This window comes from Vicugna pacos, chromosome 9, assembly GCF_048564905.1.
Source record: "Vicugna pacos chromosome 9, VicPac4, whole genome shotgun sequence".
Lineage (NCBI taxonomy): Eukaryota > Metazoa > Chordata > Mammalia > Artiodactyla > Camelidae > Vicugna > Vicugna pacos.
Window position 1 is genome coordinate 58,904,930 of NC_132995.1, and position 17,265 is coordinate 58,922,194.

At 37.8% G+C, this 17,265-nt stretch overlaps 2 protein-coding genes across 3 annotated transcripts in view; one reads left to right on the forward strand and one right to left on the reverse strand.

Moving 5' to 3' along the window:
• The window catches only part of LOC102540174 (bile acid receptor-like), a 60,635-nt gene that overhangs the window by 35,794 nt on the left and 7,576 nt on the right, over nucleotides 1–17,265 (reverse strand). The gene's annotated exons all lie outside the window — the stretch shown is intronic.
• SIKE1 (suppressor of IKBKE 1) lies at nucleotides 8,777–16,540 on the forward strand. The gene is made up of 5 exons (XM_006213690.3): nucleotides 8,777–9,233; nucleotides 9,467–9,572; nucleotides 10,438–10,580; nucleotides 11,811–11,924; nucleotides 13,551–16,540. The coding sequence occupies exons 1-5, from the start codon at nucleotides 9,075–9,077 to the stop codon at nucleotides 13,650–13,652; spliced, it is 624 nt and encodes a 207-aa protein (XP_006213752.2). The 5' UTR covers nucleotides 8,777–9,074; the 3' UTR covers nucleotides 13,653–16,540.

A 17,265-nucleotide genomic window follows, 5' to 3' on the forward strand; every position in this document is an offset into this window, starting at 1 on the left:
AACAGGGAAGACCAAGTATTGATGACAGTCCAATGAGCAGGAGCAGAAGTGTAAACAAGAAGTGAAGCCAAGAGTCAGAGTCAGAGAGACACAGGAATGGAGAGGAAATGAGATTGAGTGCTTAGACACAAACTACACTGCCTCCAGCTAACACTATCACGCATGCCAGACTGGCTTGAAGGTGTAGCGTTAGGGGAAGCTTCTCACCCCCTACATTCAGACCTACCCTGTCAAGGCTGGCAAAGCCAGGGCTTGCCCCAGATTTCTGCCTTCTGACATATCCTGATAAGCTTTAGTCAAGGTTCTCTGAGTTACAAGTATAAACTCAAATGTCCCCAACTTCTCCAGAATTGAGGTGATCACCTTTCTCTTTAATGTCCAGCTAACATAGTCTAAGCCCTCATCCTACGTGACCTCAGCGACTTTTGTCCACTCCCCAAGTATTTCTAAGATTCCTTGGGAAATGCTTACATGTTCCACAAATATATCCTTATTTCTTGCCATCTCTTACTCCAGACTACTGCCCTGTGTTTCTCAAAAGATCTCTTCTTACTATCTGAAAATCATTTCAACATCCTGCCAGGGGTATCCCCTCATCACTTTGCCCCAAGTGTAGATATAGGGGCCTCCCTAAAATCCCTAAGTACAGCTAACCTGAGGCTTTATTGTTTATAAATGTAACTGCTGACTCAAAGATAAAAGGGACTGTAATGTGGGAAAAGATGATTATTTAAAACAAAATGTTAGTTATCATTGCCCTAGAATCTGCTGGTAGTACTTTAATCCCAGAGGGTTTCCTACCAGTGATCTTTCTCCTTATCCTTCAGTTGGCCACAGTGTTGTAGAATGATGGCTCTCCTCCCAAAGTCAAGGGTCACTTTAACATTATCTTTTCCTTCCCAAGGCATGAGCTCTCATTCTTTTTCTCAGACCCAGAGAAAAGGCTGGCCTCTACTCCAGGGCCACATTTCCTCCTCAAGGATTACTGATGGTAGGAAGAAGCGCTGAATTCAAGAAAGATCTCCTATGCTTCCATATCTTGGCAATTATAAATAATGTTGCTATCAATAGTGGGGTGTATGTATATTTTTTGATTAATTCTTATTTTGTGGTTGGCTTTATTCCTTTGATAACTATGCAAGTTTAAAAAACTAAAGCTCCAAACATTCTTAGAAATGATGAACAATACATATATGTAAAATTTTTTAATGTGCAGTATATTGTGTATATGTACTTACATGCACTGTATTGTATATGTGCAGTCAAATTAGAACAATTCTACCTAATGAAACTGAAAAATGAAAAAAAAAAAAGAAAAAAAAGAAAGGTCTCCTATTTCCTGCCATCCAAAGTATGATATGGACCCTGGCTCTGGGAAGCCAATCCATAATTGACCACATAGTTTCCAAAGTCTGACTTATTCAACCTTGACTAGAACCACATGTGGTTCACTGACTGACACTGACTGAGAGTGTTCTACTCAGACACTGCCAAATCAGACCCAGTCCACTTCCTCTTCACACACTTTCTTCCAAGTTATAATGAAAAGAATTTTGAACGTTCATGTTCCTCTTGAAACCATTCTCCCAATCACTTATAAACAAATATTTATACCAAAGATATGCACAATCCCAAAGAAAAATAATGCTTACATTCTGTCATAGAGTGGCCTAAGTCTGGAAATATGAAGAAAACAATTAACTGTATGCTTCCAGTTTTATAAAAAATGCAATTATGTATAAAAGATGCACATAATTCATACTATTAAATTAAACATTTATCATCTCAAAATGAAGAATATAATTAATTTGGGTTTTTTTCACCTGGTCAGGACTCTCTCCAAAATGACAAGTATTATTACTCATTACTCAACAACCTCAAGAGTAAAAGGGATTGCAAAAAAACCTGTAGAACAATTATAAGCTTCATTACACAATGTAGATACTGTCTACTGTCCTTAAAATGAAATTATTTCCAGCTCACATGATTAGGTCATGTCTAGTTTGATCAGCTGTGATCAGGGGCAGGATCATAAGAGCCCACAACCCCTTAAATTCTCATCTAAAATCCACTTTTCTCTAAACTGAAGTCCAAGATTAAAGTCCAGAAAAGAAAGATATTTTGTCCTGCTTTTGAGACTCTGTGCAGATGTAAAGTATTCCATGCCCCTATTATTATTTCTTCTAGTTAAATTTGAACTCCTCAGGTCTGTTCTCTCATACAATGCTAATTAAAGAAATTCCAGACCCGAGCCTTTTAAATGCAAGTTTACTTAACTAACATGTACTTGCAAAAAGCAATCTCAGAAAGAGCCAGAGATGCTGCTAAACATCCTACCATTCACAGAACAGCCCCTACAGCAAGGAATTATCTAGTCCAAACAGTCATTAGTGCAGAGGTTGAGAAACCCTGCTTTCACCTCTAAAAATCATCTATATGACAGGGAATATATGGGAACTCACAGTACTTACCCCTCAATTTTGCTGTGAACTTAAAACTACTCTGAAAAATAAAGTTTATTAATTTAAAAAAATCATCAATATCTCTGAGTGATTGTTTGGTGATAACATTGTATTTGCCATAGTAAGAATGTTATAATTATCATTCATGAAAAGCACTGCAGAATTTCCTTTTCAAATCAAAACAGGACCATGGGCTCTTCCTTCTTCTCCCATATGCATGGGGAAAAAAAAACTCATGACTTGGCTAGACTTCTTTTTAAACAAAGAGTTTGCTAATCTGTGTCTCATTCTAATTAAGAGGACGACTCCTTGCCAGCTGCTCCCCCACACCAACCACTGCTGCTGCAGCCATAGAGAAGAAGGAATGGTAATTACAACATGGAAGACACCCAGAAGTTCCCACAGGCCTCTAAGAAGATAAGAATAGTAGCTAAGTATTTGACTAGGGAGCTTACCAGAGGAGTTCACTGCAGAATCAAGAGGTACCAAAGTTATCCCATAGCTCAGGACTCTAAGGAGCACTGGCTGAGCCAGGGACCAAATGGGAGGTACAGCCCTAGGGAGATACTAGTTCTGTAAACCCCTCCCCACCACCCCACGTGGTCAGAGAGGACTACCAGGTCCTAAATGAACCTGGAGAGGGTAAATTAGACTTGCTGAGAGATGGAGCCAGACCAACTACCCCTGCCACAAGGTTGTCGGTGAGGGAAGGGCACTCTTTGCCTTAACACCAAATACCCATACTCCATCATGGATCAGAGTGGCGAGGGGGAAGGAAATCTGAAAGACTGAATTATACGTAAGAATCTGACTTATTTAAAGAAATTACTTAACTAGACTCAAGTAAAAGCCAGGTTTTTCCCCCCTATCATCTAATGGAGTAGGTATGGGGACTCACAAGAAAATGCAGACTATAGAAAATAAGCTACAGTTTCTTACACATCTATATAGTAAATGTAAATTTGTGACTCCACTGAACACATTTTTACATATTGACCAAAATTTGTCAGCATACTTGACAACAATTTGGAGCCCAAAAGAACAATTGGAGTGAATGAAGAAATATTTTTAAAATAAGCAAATAGCCAGTTCCATTAAAATAAAAGTACAATTACCTACCCTTTGGTCCCACATTTACTCCATCACCTTTAATAGGACTTTGGGGCTGCGTTTACCTATCTTCCCACTCTGCCCAGTAAGCAGCTTCAGCATCCCATGTCTAAGCCAGCAGGAGGTACTCTGGATTTCATAACTACAACCCCCCATCTTGTTGTCTCCCCCAACATTTTGATAATACCAAAAATTTCTGTTTTTTGGATTCTCTCTTACTAATCTGAATGAGATTAAGCCTTTTGTTTACTTAAAAAAATTCACCGGTCACAGCTTTTGTTTATTTGTTTTTCATCTCCATACGTGAAAAAGAGAATAGTACCAATGATGTGCTTCTCATTTCATTAAAAAAAAAAAACTATATGTGTGTATCAGTGTCCTAGGGTTGTCATAAGAAATTACCACTGGGTGGCTTAAAACAACAGAAACGTAATCTGTCACAATTGTGGAGGGCAGAAGTCTGAAATCAAGGTGTCAGTAGGTCTGACACCCTTTGGAGGCTCTGAGGGAATCCATTCCATCCCTCTCTCCTAGCTTCTGGTGGCTGTAAGCAATTCTTGGCATTCCTTGGCTTGTAGAAACATCACTCCAATCTCTGCTTCCATCTTCCCATGACCTTCTTCCCTATGTGTCTCTGTTTGTCTTCTCCTCTTCTGTCACTTTTAAGGACATATGTCATTGGACTTAGGGTTTACCATAACCCAGGGCGATCTCATCTCAAGATCCTTTTTGTAATTACAAGTGCAAAGATTCTTTTTCCAAATAAGGTCACATCTACAGGTACTGGGAGTGAGGGCTTGGAAATATCTTTTTTTTTTTTGGAGGGGGACACAATTCAACCCACTACAAAGCATATTTAAACCTTTAGATAATAGAGATGTCAATTTAAATATTATTACCATGGCAATAAATTATTAAGACAATCAGTCAAAATGACAGACTTTTTAGATGTTAAAGATTAATTTCATAGGCCACAGCAATAATCTGAATTCAGGGTATCTCAATTAGAATTAACATTTACGAGGAGAGTTTCATGATACAAGCTACTATCTGCTTTTCTAACTTTCTAGAAGACTAAACATTTCTTCTTATCTGGTTGAGATTTCTTTCACCATAATTATGAGGGTCTGTGGTTTTTCAAGGCCAACCTAGAAAGCCATTAGTTAGCAGCAACAGGGGAAAAAAAATAGGTCTTAGAACTCAAAACTTACCAACAACAGAGAAAAGGACAAAGGAGCAAAATAGGGTACTTAATAAATACAGTATGTGACATCTAATGCTTTACATCTATGCTTCCTAACCACAGAGTCTAGGTGTCTATAAAGCTTTACAATGCAAATTATTGGCAAATTTTTTCAGAGGTATCAAAGGGGTGGCATCAATAAGGTATAGCATAGATGTGTGGACAATGACTCAAGGATGCTGAGAGGGCCCTCAGGGTTAAGTATAGTTGAGTATCTCTGCCCTTGCCTCTGTTGTGGGCCACTGGGACCCTGTACTCTCACAATTCTAGGCAGGGTTTCTCAGATTCAGGGACAAGAATAAACCTGCTACCCTGTCTGTGTAATATGGCTACAGCAATGAGTATGGTACTAGAAGAGGTAGCAATAAAATTTCCCAGTCCTTCCCTCACTAGAGTTCATGTAAGTGTGGCAGGAATTTTGCCCTGTGGTCAGATTTAGATCATCAGATGATCACTGAGATAAGGTATATACTCTGAGAGAGGCAGAAGTAGAATAGCTGATAGGTCAGTCTAAGAGCTGAGATAAGGTAGGGAGACCCCAAATCACTTCCTGGCCCAAAAAGTAAGAGTGGAATGATAAGGAAGAAATGGAGTCAAGAAACAGAAGCCAGACAGAAATTAGATCAGAATAGAAATGAGTCAGAACCAGCAAAACAGATCTTGGACAAAATTTGTGAAATTTCAGTGACCAACACCTAAGGTGCCTGAGCTTATTTTATTGGTTTGTTGATGGGTGGAATGTGGAAGTATTGAGATGGCTTGAAGATCAGAACTCGCTCCCACTTCTTCCCCCATCTAGAATCCATATTTTTATCTAGCCTTTTTTATTTTCCTTCCAACTAAGAAGAGTGAAATGTCTCTTATTCTAGTCAAGTCCAGCAGCTTTGCCTGTGTTCTTAACCTTATGTCTATCATCCCAAACAATAGTCAACAAAAATTTAAGCAGCTACTATGTCCCTTCTCCTGGTTCTCCCTTCTGCAAATGTTCCCCTACTGTCTTGCATTTCTTTCTCCTTAACCTATAAAGCCTATAAACATGCTCAAGCATTGTTCACAAAAACAGGGGGAAAAAAAACTCTGCCTTATTTCTGTATCCCCTTTTAATCATTACTAGAATCAAAAGATTAGCCAAGGGTTGGAGTTAACTGCTTGCATATGGCCTAAAAAGAGCGGTACAAAAGAATTAAGGGTGCTAGAGAGACAACAGTTCAAAGCACCAACCACAAGAGTCCAGTCTGGTCAGGGAAAAAAAATTATACCACAGGGAAAAAGTTTCATAGATAGGGAGAATAAGTACACATTCAGAAATAGAAGAGCTGGACGAGGTCATAGACTGTCACAGGAGAAAATTTTGCTAGAACTGGATAGACTAAAACAAAGGTTGCAGTCAAAGAGTTAGACATTAAAGCTTAAAATTTCTGATGAGGAACAATTTTTGGTTAATCATTAAGGGTGTGGCCATGGGTGGTCAAATAAAATGAATGTCTCCAGAACTGAGGAGGCCAAGGAAGGATAGAACATTAGATGAATTGTCCACATGAACATGAAAGTCACCCAAGAGGAGGGCAAAATATGGAATAATCAAAAAGATTGTAAGCCGACTCCTCAAATCTATGAATAAAGGAAAACACCTAAGTAGAAGGTCATTAATTGACAGCAATATGGAGAGACAGAAGATTCTTCAGCTGGATGACTCAAATAAAGTGGAGGTTTTACACAAGCAAGTAAGAGTAATTGCTTGACAGTGTCACTGGGGAATTAGAATGACCAGCCTTGTTCTCAGCCCTAAATTGGGTGGGGCATAGAAGAATAACTACCCACCACTGAAAAGGCAGTAAGAAGTTGTGGTGTCCTTGAGGGAAAGCTATTAAAGGAGATGACTTGAGGTTGGGAGAAGACTGGTTGGAAGACTGTTGCTTTATCTGGGTGAGAAAGGATGAGAGCCCAGCCTACCCAGTAGCAGTGTGAATACAAAGAAGGAAAAATGTTTTAAAAATATAAAAGAGATAGATTGCTTTGATAATTCATTACATTTGAAGAATAAGTAGGAAAAATAAAGGATGACTTTCAGAATTCTGTTTTGGGCAAATGGGTATACGAATGTACTCTTCACTGAAACAAGAAAAGGAGCAGGTTTAGAAGCAAACAAGTTTATACTGTAGAGCACAGGGAAATATATTCAATATCTTGTAGTAACCTATGGTGAAAAAGAAAATGAAAACGAATATATGTATGTTCCTATATGACTGAAATATTGTGTTGTACACCAGAAATTGACACAACATTGTAAGCTGACTGTAGTTCAATTTTAAAAAAAAGATAATGAGACAGGTTTTAAACCATGTTACGTCTGTGGTTCCTGTAGGTTGTCCCTGTGGAAACATTCCATCAGCAAGCAAATATAAATATCCTAGGCTCATAAAAGAGATTTGGGATACACAGGTAGATTTGAGAACTACCATCATTGAATTGAAATTAAAGGCAAGTAAGTGAAAGAGATCACTTAAGGAGTCTTTTTGCTTTGTTTTAATCAATGAATGAAATTTCTTTACCTCTGTGTCTCTGCATTCTTTTTTTTCCTGTTGGTCAATGGTTGTGATTCTTTATTTTTGTCAAACTTTTTCCCCATCTCCCCATCTTGACAGTTATTGAATGTCTCCATGTGCCAGCTGCTGGGAATACAAAGGTAAAAAGCCCAGTTCTCCTCCCCATCCCCTTCTCTGAGTTCTCACTACTGCTGTGACACTCTTGCCCCTTTCACCATGTTCCTAATCCTGTCACTACCTTCAATGATTTCTAAAAGTATGAACTCTTTCCCCTATTACAGTATAAACTCCCTAAGGGTGGCAACCTTGTGTCATTCTCTGCTGTAGTCTCAGATACTAAACAGTGCCTGATACAAAGAAGGCTCTCCAAAAGTATTTATTAAAGTTATTAATGGAAAAGAACAAAGTTTGACGTACAAGCTTGACAAGGTAAACTCACAAGCCAATATAACAGCACAAAAGTCATTGCTATTCTGGTTAAATTTGTTTTCAATTAATAATTGAATTAAAATAGAAAAAAAATAGGCAAGCAGAAAATAACCACTCCATCTCACACCTATTACAATGGCTATTTAAAAAACCCGACAGAATAGCAAATGTCTGCAAGAACATGAAGAAACTGGATGTAGAGAAATTACGCACTGCTGGTGAAAATGTAAAATGGTGCAGCCACTGTGGAAAACAGTTTGGTTATTCCTCAAAATTTTTTAAAATGGAATTACCACACACCTCAGTAATTCCACTTCTGGGTATATACTCAAAAATAAATTTAAAGGAGGAACAAAAACATATTTATACATGTGTTCACTGCAGCATTATTCACAACAGCCCAAAATGGAAGCAACCCAAGGATCTATCAAAGGATAAATTGATAAACAAAATGTGGAATATATATGTATATGTGGGTGTGTGCATGTGTATGTGTATACATATGTGTGTGTGTGTGTGTGTGTATAATTCAGCCTAAGAAAGGAAGGAAATTATGTACATGGATGAACCTTGAGGACAGTATGCCAAATGAAATAAGCCAGTCACAGAAATGACAACTATGATTTATATGATTCCACTTATATGGGGTATCCAAAGTAGTCAAATTCATAGAGACAGAAAGCAGAATAGAGGTTGCCAGGGGCCGAAGGGGAGGAAGGTAGAAAAGGGAGTTAAAGTTTAATGGGTACAGAGTTACAATTTTGCAAGATTAAAAAAGTTCTAGAGAGAAATGGTGGTGATGGTTGCACAATATGAATGCACTTAATACATTAATACTGAACTGTCCTTTAAAAAATGGTTAACATTGTAAACTTTGTGTATTTTACCACAATTTTTTTAAATTAAAAAAAAATTTTTAAAAAAACATAAAAACAACGATGACAAAGTAACAATCCACATCAGTCAAAACCAGTAAGGAAAGGAGAAACTCGGAGCAGCCCAGCCATAACTCAACTTGACCACCGGGCCATGGGAACAGGAAACCAAGGGCGTGGCAAGGGCAAGACTCTTGGGCTTTCGCAGGGCGAGGCTGCAAGGCAAGCCGCAGGTTAAAGCGAGTCACTGCCGGCTAGGCTGCCACTGCGCAAGCGCACATCGCAGCTCCCACCGAGGCGCCTTTTAAACGCACCCGGAAATGACGTCTGTAACACTGAGCCCGGCTCAGGGAGGAGCTGACTGGTTCGCACAGGTGAGCGGTGCTGCGGCTCTGGTCCTGCGGCTGCAATGAGCTGCACCATCGAGAAGATTCTAACAGACGCTAAGACGCTGCTGGAGAGGCTGCGGGAGCACGATGCGGCCGCCGAGTCGCTGGTGGATCAGTCGGCGGCGCTGCACCGAAGGGTGGCCGCTATGCGGGAGGCGGGGACAGCGCTTCCGGACCAGGTCAGGCAGAGGGTAGGGGCCCGTGCCCTCAGGTTCTGGGCACTTGACGGGTGGAGGGTGAGATAAAGTGGGAACTCGGCCCGGAATTTTTCCTTGCTCTTAGAGGGAGGCGGTGAGACCTTTCAGCGGGGTCGGGGCTGAGAAAGCTTCCCTGGAGCTCTGCCTCCTACCTCTTCAGTTGCACCTGCGGCTGTTTTGTTTACGGCGCGATTAGTCTGTCTCTGTTTGTCCAGTATCAAGAGGATGCATCCGATATAAAGGACATGTCCAAATACAAACCTCACATTCTGCTGTCCCAAGAGAATACACAGATTAGAGACTTGCAGCAGGAAAACAGAGGTTAGTCAGGCCTTTTTGTGTAGTTATGATTTTCTACTATCCAGTAATATTTCAGAAGTTCTTACAAACTGTTCACAAAAGCGCACATGCTATATGTTATTTCCAGGTCAGTACTTTTAACAGGAACGTTATCTTGTGCTGGCCCAGTAAATAATAGTTTGTTACATTACCCTTTTGAAGGTCATCTGACTGGTTTTGTATAGGCAGCTTATCAAAGAGGTGCTTAGTAGAGTTCAATTACTGCATGACTTATCTAGGTGTCTCCAGATGGAGGCTTGCATAACAAAAGAATTAATATCTTTCAGGGCTTAAATTCTAGTGTTTAAATATTAACTGAAATAAACATTAAAACTAAGATTGAAGGTTTTTTAATGTTCTTGTACAGGGTGGAAGAGCTAAGTTTTATTATCAGGTGTATTTTCTTGGGCTTGATGAATACATTATTATTGACAGCGTGAATAGTTACTTGTATATGGGTTTACAGAGGGCTTTCACGTATATCATCCCATTATATTCCTATGTCTTCATTTTGGTGTAGATAAGCCAGGTATTTATTATGACAAGGCAGATGAGAAATGGGCTCAGAAAAGTTAAATGATTTGCTGAAGGGTAGTAAGACCGTAACTCAGAGAACTGAACTTAAATTCATGTCTTCTGATGCCACATCCCATGTTATTTCTACCAGACTATACTGCCTCTGCCTAGAAAGTTATTTTTCACATAGCCCGTAACTATAAAGTTTTGTGGATTTACAACTTTGGATTCATAATATCTCATGGAGTGTCACGAAGTTCCAGTTGTTTACATTTGGATTTCGGAGCTCTCTCTCAGATATCACTGCCAAGTTATTTTATTTTTTTGATAGAGCTATGGGTTTCCTTGGAGGAACACCAGGATGCTTTGGAACTCATCATGAGCAAATACCGGAAACAGATGTTACAATTAATGGTTGCTAAAAAAGCAGTGGATGCTGAACCAGTCTTGAAAGCCCACCAGTCTCACTCTGCAGTAAGAATCTTTAATGAATAACTTCGAAATGAACTGAATTAAAATCTTGAAATTGTTTTAGATTCTGTGCATGCTTTTGAAGAAAAGTCAGCTTGTTTTCCTTTCATGTTTATCACATTTGCTGTTGGTTTTTATATAGCTTTGTGAAAATAGGAATAGAAAGAAGTGGGTAAGGGACTTCTTAGGGCTTTTTGTTTGAGTAAGTCTGAAGTTCCTCTCTCACCAAGATCTCTTTTCAAGATGTTAATGAATACTTAGTTCTTCCACCAAACAGCATGCCAATTAGTGTTTAAGGTACAGTAAATACTTGGGTGATTATTATCATACATTTCACTAAATTGTAAGCTCCTTGGTTGTAAAGAGCATGAATTCATCTTTAATCCCTAACATAGTACCTAGTACATAGCAGGCTGTCTCTAACCTTTATTAAACTGAACTACATAGCATCATACTGTGTTGTTAGGAGAGAGAGGTATAGTTAAAAAAAAAATACATGACATAGTTTCTAAGTTTTGGTTGCTTATGATTTAATTTGGGAGACCCAGTAATTGTTCTTAAGTTTGTAGAGTGCTTCACAGTTGTCATTGTGCATTTACATGTACTATATCATTTAATCCTGGATTAATAGATTGACACCTCACTATTTGCTACAGTAGAACTTATGAAAGATAAGTTTCATTTTAGCTTCCATTGAAAACATTTTACTGACTTTAACTAAAGTCATAGGGTACAGGATATTTCAAATATGTGAATGGCTTTCATCTGGATGAGAAACTTTATTATCTGTAGTCTGGAGGAGAAAATTTGAACCTTGAGGGAGACAGTTTAGCTCATGTGAGAAACTTGCTAAGAGATATGTCCAAAGATTGAATAAGGTACCTTAGAATGTGGTAAGCTTCCTACCAATGAAAGTATTCAAATTTAAATTCAACTGCCATTTAGATATTGTCTGGGTGAAAACCAGGAATCCTAACTGCTAGACCATGTTGGGGAGGACTAGAGATACTATCCAACATCCAATGGGTGGCTATATTTTTTGAAAACAAATTACCCATGAATATCACAAGATAACTTTATTATGGCTTTACATCTGAGGACTTAGATTACAGTGAAACTCCTGTGTAACCTCGGTAGCATAAACAAAATGAACTTATAACATCGTAATGCACATGTTCTCATGAACTTCCTATCTGTAAAAAAAAAAAAAAAACTTTTCACCTATCTTCACAGGAAATTGAGAGTCAGATTGACAGAATCTGTGAAATGGGAGAAGTGATGAGGAAAGCTGTTCAGATGGATGATGACCAGTTTTGTAAGATTCAAGAAAAACTAGCTCAGTTAGAGGTAAGATTGTTTCTATTTTAGGTTCACAATATCTTAGGAAGTTTTCATAGAGTCTGAAAGGTACGCCATTGCTATCCTATCACTGCAATATATTGATGTTTTCTGTGTGCTCTAATTTAAAATTAAAACACATCCTCCATGCCCTTTTCAAGAAAGGAAATGTAATCAGTAGCAAACAGTGAAAATGTGAACTATGTATTGGCTAGAAATTGAGGTATTATATCAAGAGGGTAGAGAGGGTGGAAGGGACAGATTACATGTGAGCTAAAATCCTCATCTGCCATAAAAGAAACTCAAATAGATAATGTCTAAACTTGATGATCAGGAAATAGCAGTGCAGGGCACATTATTTAGAATTATGGAAATACCAAAAGAAATAGATAAAAATATTAAAAGTGGTTGCCTTTAGGAAACAAAGCCAAGAGACTGCTAATTTATAAACCTTACAGTCTTGATTTTTTAAAAGCTATTTTCATGTAATATTTTGATTAAAATGGGAATAATTTACAAAGAAAGGCCTAGGGTGTTAGTGTGCCCCTACAATTATTAAGGAAAACCATTACAGTAGATGATTTGAATGTTCCTTATTACAAGATGCTGTCGTGGGCCATTTGAGAAATACCAGAGAGAAAGAGATAGGGCCCCTCCTCAGAGTCTAGTGAAAGGAATAAGACTAGTACGTTTTTGGTATCAAATGGTATATAAGTGCTAGGAGAGAGATACAGAGTATTAAGGGAAGCACTTTATATGACACAGATATAATGACCATGGGCTCTAACTCTTGGTGGAGTTAATACTGAAAATACTCTGGTTTACCAGAATTTCCTGCAGAGAGGATAAACAGTGCAAGCTGCCCTGTGTGGAAATCAAAAGGAGTGGCAAATCAAGTAGGATTTTGGAGTTAGTTAAAATGATAGAATGACATTGTCAACACCACCCCTAATTTACCTCAGTTACAGAAACAGCCCAAAAGACATGCAGGACAAAGTTTACTTAATAGTTTAAGTGGAAGAAACCTGGGCATCAGATTGAGACCCTAGCATTACCACATCCAAGTTGTCTGAGTTTGGACAAGTTTTTGGACTTTTGTGAGCCCCAGTGTCCTCATCTCAGTGTCCACATCTCAGTGTCCAGTGTCCTCACTGGAGAGTATGGATGTAGGCAAGGGTACCTACCCTACACATGGTTATGAGATAAGATATGGAAGACAGCCACGTGGTACCTGGCTGTGTGTCCAGTAATTCTTCCCTTTCCTTCCTTTCTCCAACTGTAGGACATTGGAGAGAATATTGAGGAGAGTGAAACTATTATTAGGAATTTGAAAGATAGAAGAAACAGTAGTAAAACTTGTGGGAACCATGAAGAGTTTGACAAGAAGTGAAATTTCTCAAGTGGAGAGGGACCTTGTTTTTTGCTTTGTAGACCTAATCTACGGCATATAGAAATTACTCAGTAAATGCTTCTTAAATGAATAACTAAGTATTTTAGGAAATTCTCAGTTCTTCTGTTTCCTTAAGCCTTTTAAAATTAAAATAATATGCTTTCTGTTTCTGGCCCAAAACAATGTGTTCTGATGCAATTTGACAGTCAAAATAACTGAAATGAACATATACTTTTTTTTTCCAGCTTGAAAATAAGGAACTTCGAGAATTATTGTCCATCAGCAGTGAGTCTCTTCACATTAGGAAGGAAAACTCAGTGGACACAGCTTCCCAAGCCATCAAATAATTCAACTTCTGAATGACTGCTGGAGATTGCTTATCAAGGAAGGAACTTACCTCTCTATTCAAATATCATCCATTCACTCTCTTGCCTCACACTTGATTTAGTGTTGATTAAATGTATCAAGTGGTAGGTTAGAATTCTCAGTCAAAAGTAGCTGTCCACAAAAGCAGTTTTTGGGTGTGTTTGTGAAAATACAGAATTTCACCATTCCTTTCTCTAAGAGACTATTTTTAATTTTCATTTCTGGGACCTCGGTTTATATAAACTGTTTTCAATTCATTTTTGTCCTTTCATATCTCTGAAACTTAAGAGCATTTTATTATAAGTCAGCAATTTTATTTTATATAGGCTTGTAAATTGCAATTCTAAAAAATTTTAAAAAGATATTAGCTTTTAAAATCTATTTGGCATAAACTTGGATTGTTTTTTTTTTTTCTATTTGAGAAAAATAATACAATTCCACAGAAGGAGATTGGCAGATTCTCTAACTTGTCATGTCATTCACCTTTTATGAAGTTTTAAGTCTCTCTGGTGCTAAGAGTTGGCACTTTATGGCCTAGTGTCTTTACTCTTAATTTGAGAGAACCTATTGCTAGTCCCCAGGAAACATACTTGAAAATAAGTCAACTGTTTTTTTCCAGTGGTAGTGTAATCATTGTATTGTTCAAAGAATGCTGAGAAATTTGTTCTGTGTGTGTATGTGTACACGTGCTATTAGTTCAGATGCTAGAAGTAGCTTTTATTTATTCTATTTGATATTAGTAGTCCATTTTTTCAGTTTTGTCCTACTAGGAAATCTTCAACGTGGGTAGTTTATCCAGTGTGAAGTACATATAATGGGTTTATTCACATCATAGTTCTTAGGTACTACATTCTATAATTTAACTTATACATAACTTCTGTTTTATAATTAAGAACCATCACTTACTTGGATGTCTTTCATTACTAGTACTAGTAGTTGGCTTTCTTTTTAGGTCCAATTTTCACCAGGAAGCAAAGTTTTATCACCTGATTAGAGTTATTACAGTCAGTGCTGTGTAGACAACAAAACAATGTTGAGATTCAAATTCTAAATGGTCAGCTAGGCTCGCTTATGAACTCATTCCCCCATCTCAGTTTACTCACATTTCAAATTTACAAATTACTTCATGTAATACTATCAATCTAGGTTTGCCCAGAAGTAATTGAAATAATGAATGCTAAATCTGTCAGTGTTTTCCAATAACACCAAGTACTACTCTGCATGGGAGAGACGAATTGTTAGAGTTTTTTGTTGGTGCCTTGTGTGGTGTAAACTTCCTTTTGTACTGCCATAAAGAACTCCAGTCAAAACAACAAAATGTGTCCAAGATATCCTAAAAGCATCTGATCCCAGTGAAACTAGTGGACTTTTCCTGAATTAATTGGTATATGTCATTTTAGAATTTGTCAAATTTCTATTCAAAGCTCTGCAAAATACTTCCACCCACATGTGGGCATTTTTTTTAATCTCACTTCCCAAGAGTAAGTAAACTTTTAGTCTAGCCATTTGCCTTGACGTATATAACCTAAGTGCCACTGTTATGTCCCACAATTCCATTCAGGAGGCAGGTACCCTATGCCATTTGTCAGCTGCCATGGTCAGTTTTCAGTGAAAATGATAAAGTAATCAGATGGCCCACTAAAGTGTAACATATGTCTCTTTCTCTACTTTATGTTCTTTCAGAGTTGTTTGTAAAGTTCTTTACATTTCAGGTATCAGGATAAATCTGTATGTTGACTTTTCTCCCTGGCAAATCAAGAGCTCTCAGCACCCTACATAATATAAATTCTAGCTGGTGTTAATGCTATGAAAATAGTATGTAGTTAGAAGACAGAAGAGAAGAAGGAATGTTCTTGACTTTGAGTGGGTATTAAAGTTTCTTTTGCAGTGGATGATGGAACCTGACTGGTTTGCAAAATTTTAATACAAACTTATTTTTTTAATAAAAATCTCATTTTGAGAATATCAGCTAATTTTACTCAGTAATGAGTCTAATTACTAGGAAGTGCAAAGGTTTATTTTTCACTTATATGGCAACCTGTTAAGTAGACAAGGGTTTTCATAAATACTTTGTAATTAGCACAATGTAGTCAGTAGTATAACTCTACAAGTAGTTGTTCCTGAAATGGCTTTAGAGATTTCCTCATGATTAGAAGTCATTAATTATATGATTATAAGCCAAATTATGAAATTAAAAGTTTAGAAGTATCTTAGAAAAATGCTTAAATATTATCAATATTTATCTTTATTACTTTATATTAATACATTATGAATAATTTGATTCAGACATTGAAGGTCTATTTCAGTGTTCCTCGAATGTGGCTCGCTGTCCTACTGAAATAGAAATTTGGGAATGGAACCTAGGAATTTGTATTTTAATAATCATCGTAGATAACTTCTAAGGACACATTTGGAATTACAAATTTAAAAAAGGAGGGGGAGACCTTGACTGTTTTTGAAGAAAAATCTGGTAGAGGAGGCAAATAATGTGGTAAATTCAATACAAGGATGTATAGAGTAGAGGAGGGACTATTTACAACTTGAGAATCCAGTAGAGACAAAAATGGGTAGGTGAACTAGAAAGCGTGGTGCTTTCTAGTTATTATATAACCCCTATTTCAACTGTACCTCATTTTACAGATACTCAGGTGCAAGGAGGTTATGTTATTTTTCCAAACTGAAACCAAGTTTTAAACCCAGGTAGACTTTTAAACATTCTTAACCATTGAGATTCCTTTAAATGCCAAATACTGTTCAGAGCTTAGGTGGTTCTTGATTAGCAAAATCTATTTATGAATAGTGCAAAAGAAATGCTGCAGCCCATATATTAGAAAATACCATGAATTTAATAAATGGAGTCTTAACTAATGAGACCGAATTGTCATCTGTTTTCTGGAATGGTGTAGCTGAGAGTATGTATGCATGTAACTGAAAGGAACAGTACTTAATCAGTGGTCCTTACTATGTACAGGAAAGGGTGCAGTTCTGCCTTTCAAATCTGCCTTCTTAGCATGTTCTTCATCCTTCATGCTATTTTCTTGTGGTTGTAAGAAGGCTGCTGCTGTGCCAGATGATGAAGCAGGAAAAAAAAGGGGGGAGAAGGGTAGGGAATGGCCTATGTCAGCTACATGTATTCCCTTTTATGAGGAAAAGCAAAGCTTTCCCATAAATTCCAGATTTCTCCTTGTCCTATTTGCCTGACCTGTTAAATGGTCACTTCTAGCAGCAAAGGAGGTAGGGTATATAGTTGCCCCAAATAAAATCAGTATTCTATTAGCAAAGAGGAGAGAGTATTGAGAAAGCAACTAACAATGTCTGACACAAGTCTTCTTGCATTGCATAGTTTTTAACAAGAGTAAGCATTAGCTGAAGGAGTGTGTTGATACTGAGTGGCCAAGGAAGGGGCTGTGGAAGACATTCCGCATCTGCCATTTCATTGCTTCTTGGCTGCCCGTTATTCTAGCTCCTACCCTATATTTAGGGAATCCCTCACCTAATGAGACAGAGCCTTTCTCCCTCCTAAAAAAAAAAATCTGAAAGTGTAAGATACTTGTTTTCCCAGCCTCCTTTGCAGCCAGGAAAGCTACCTCTGAC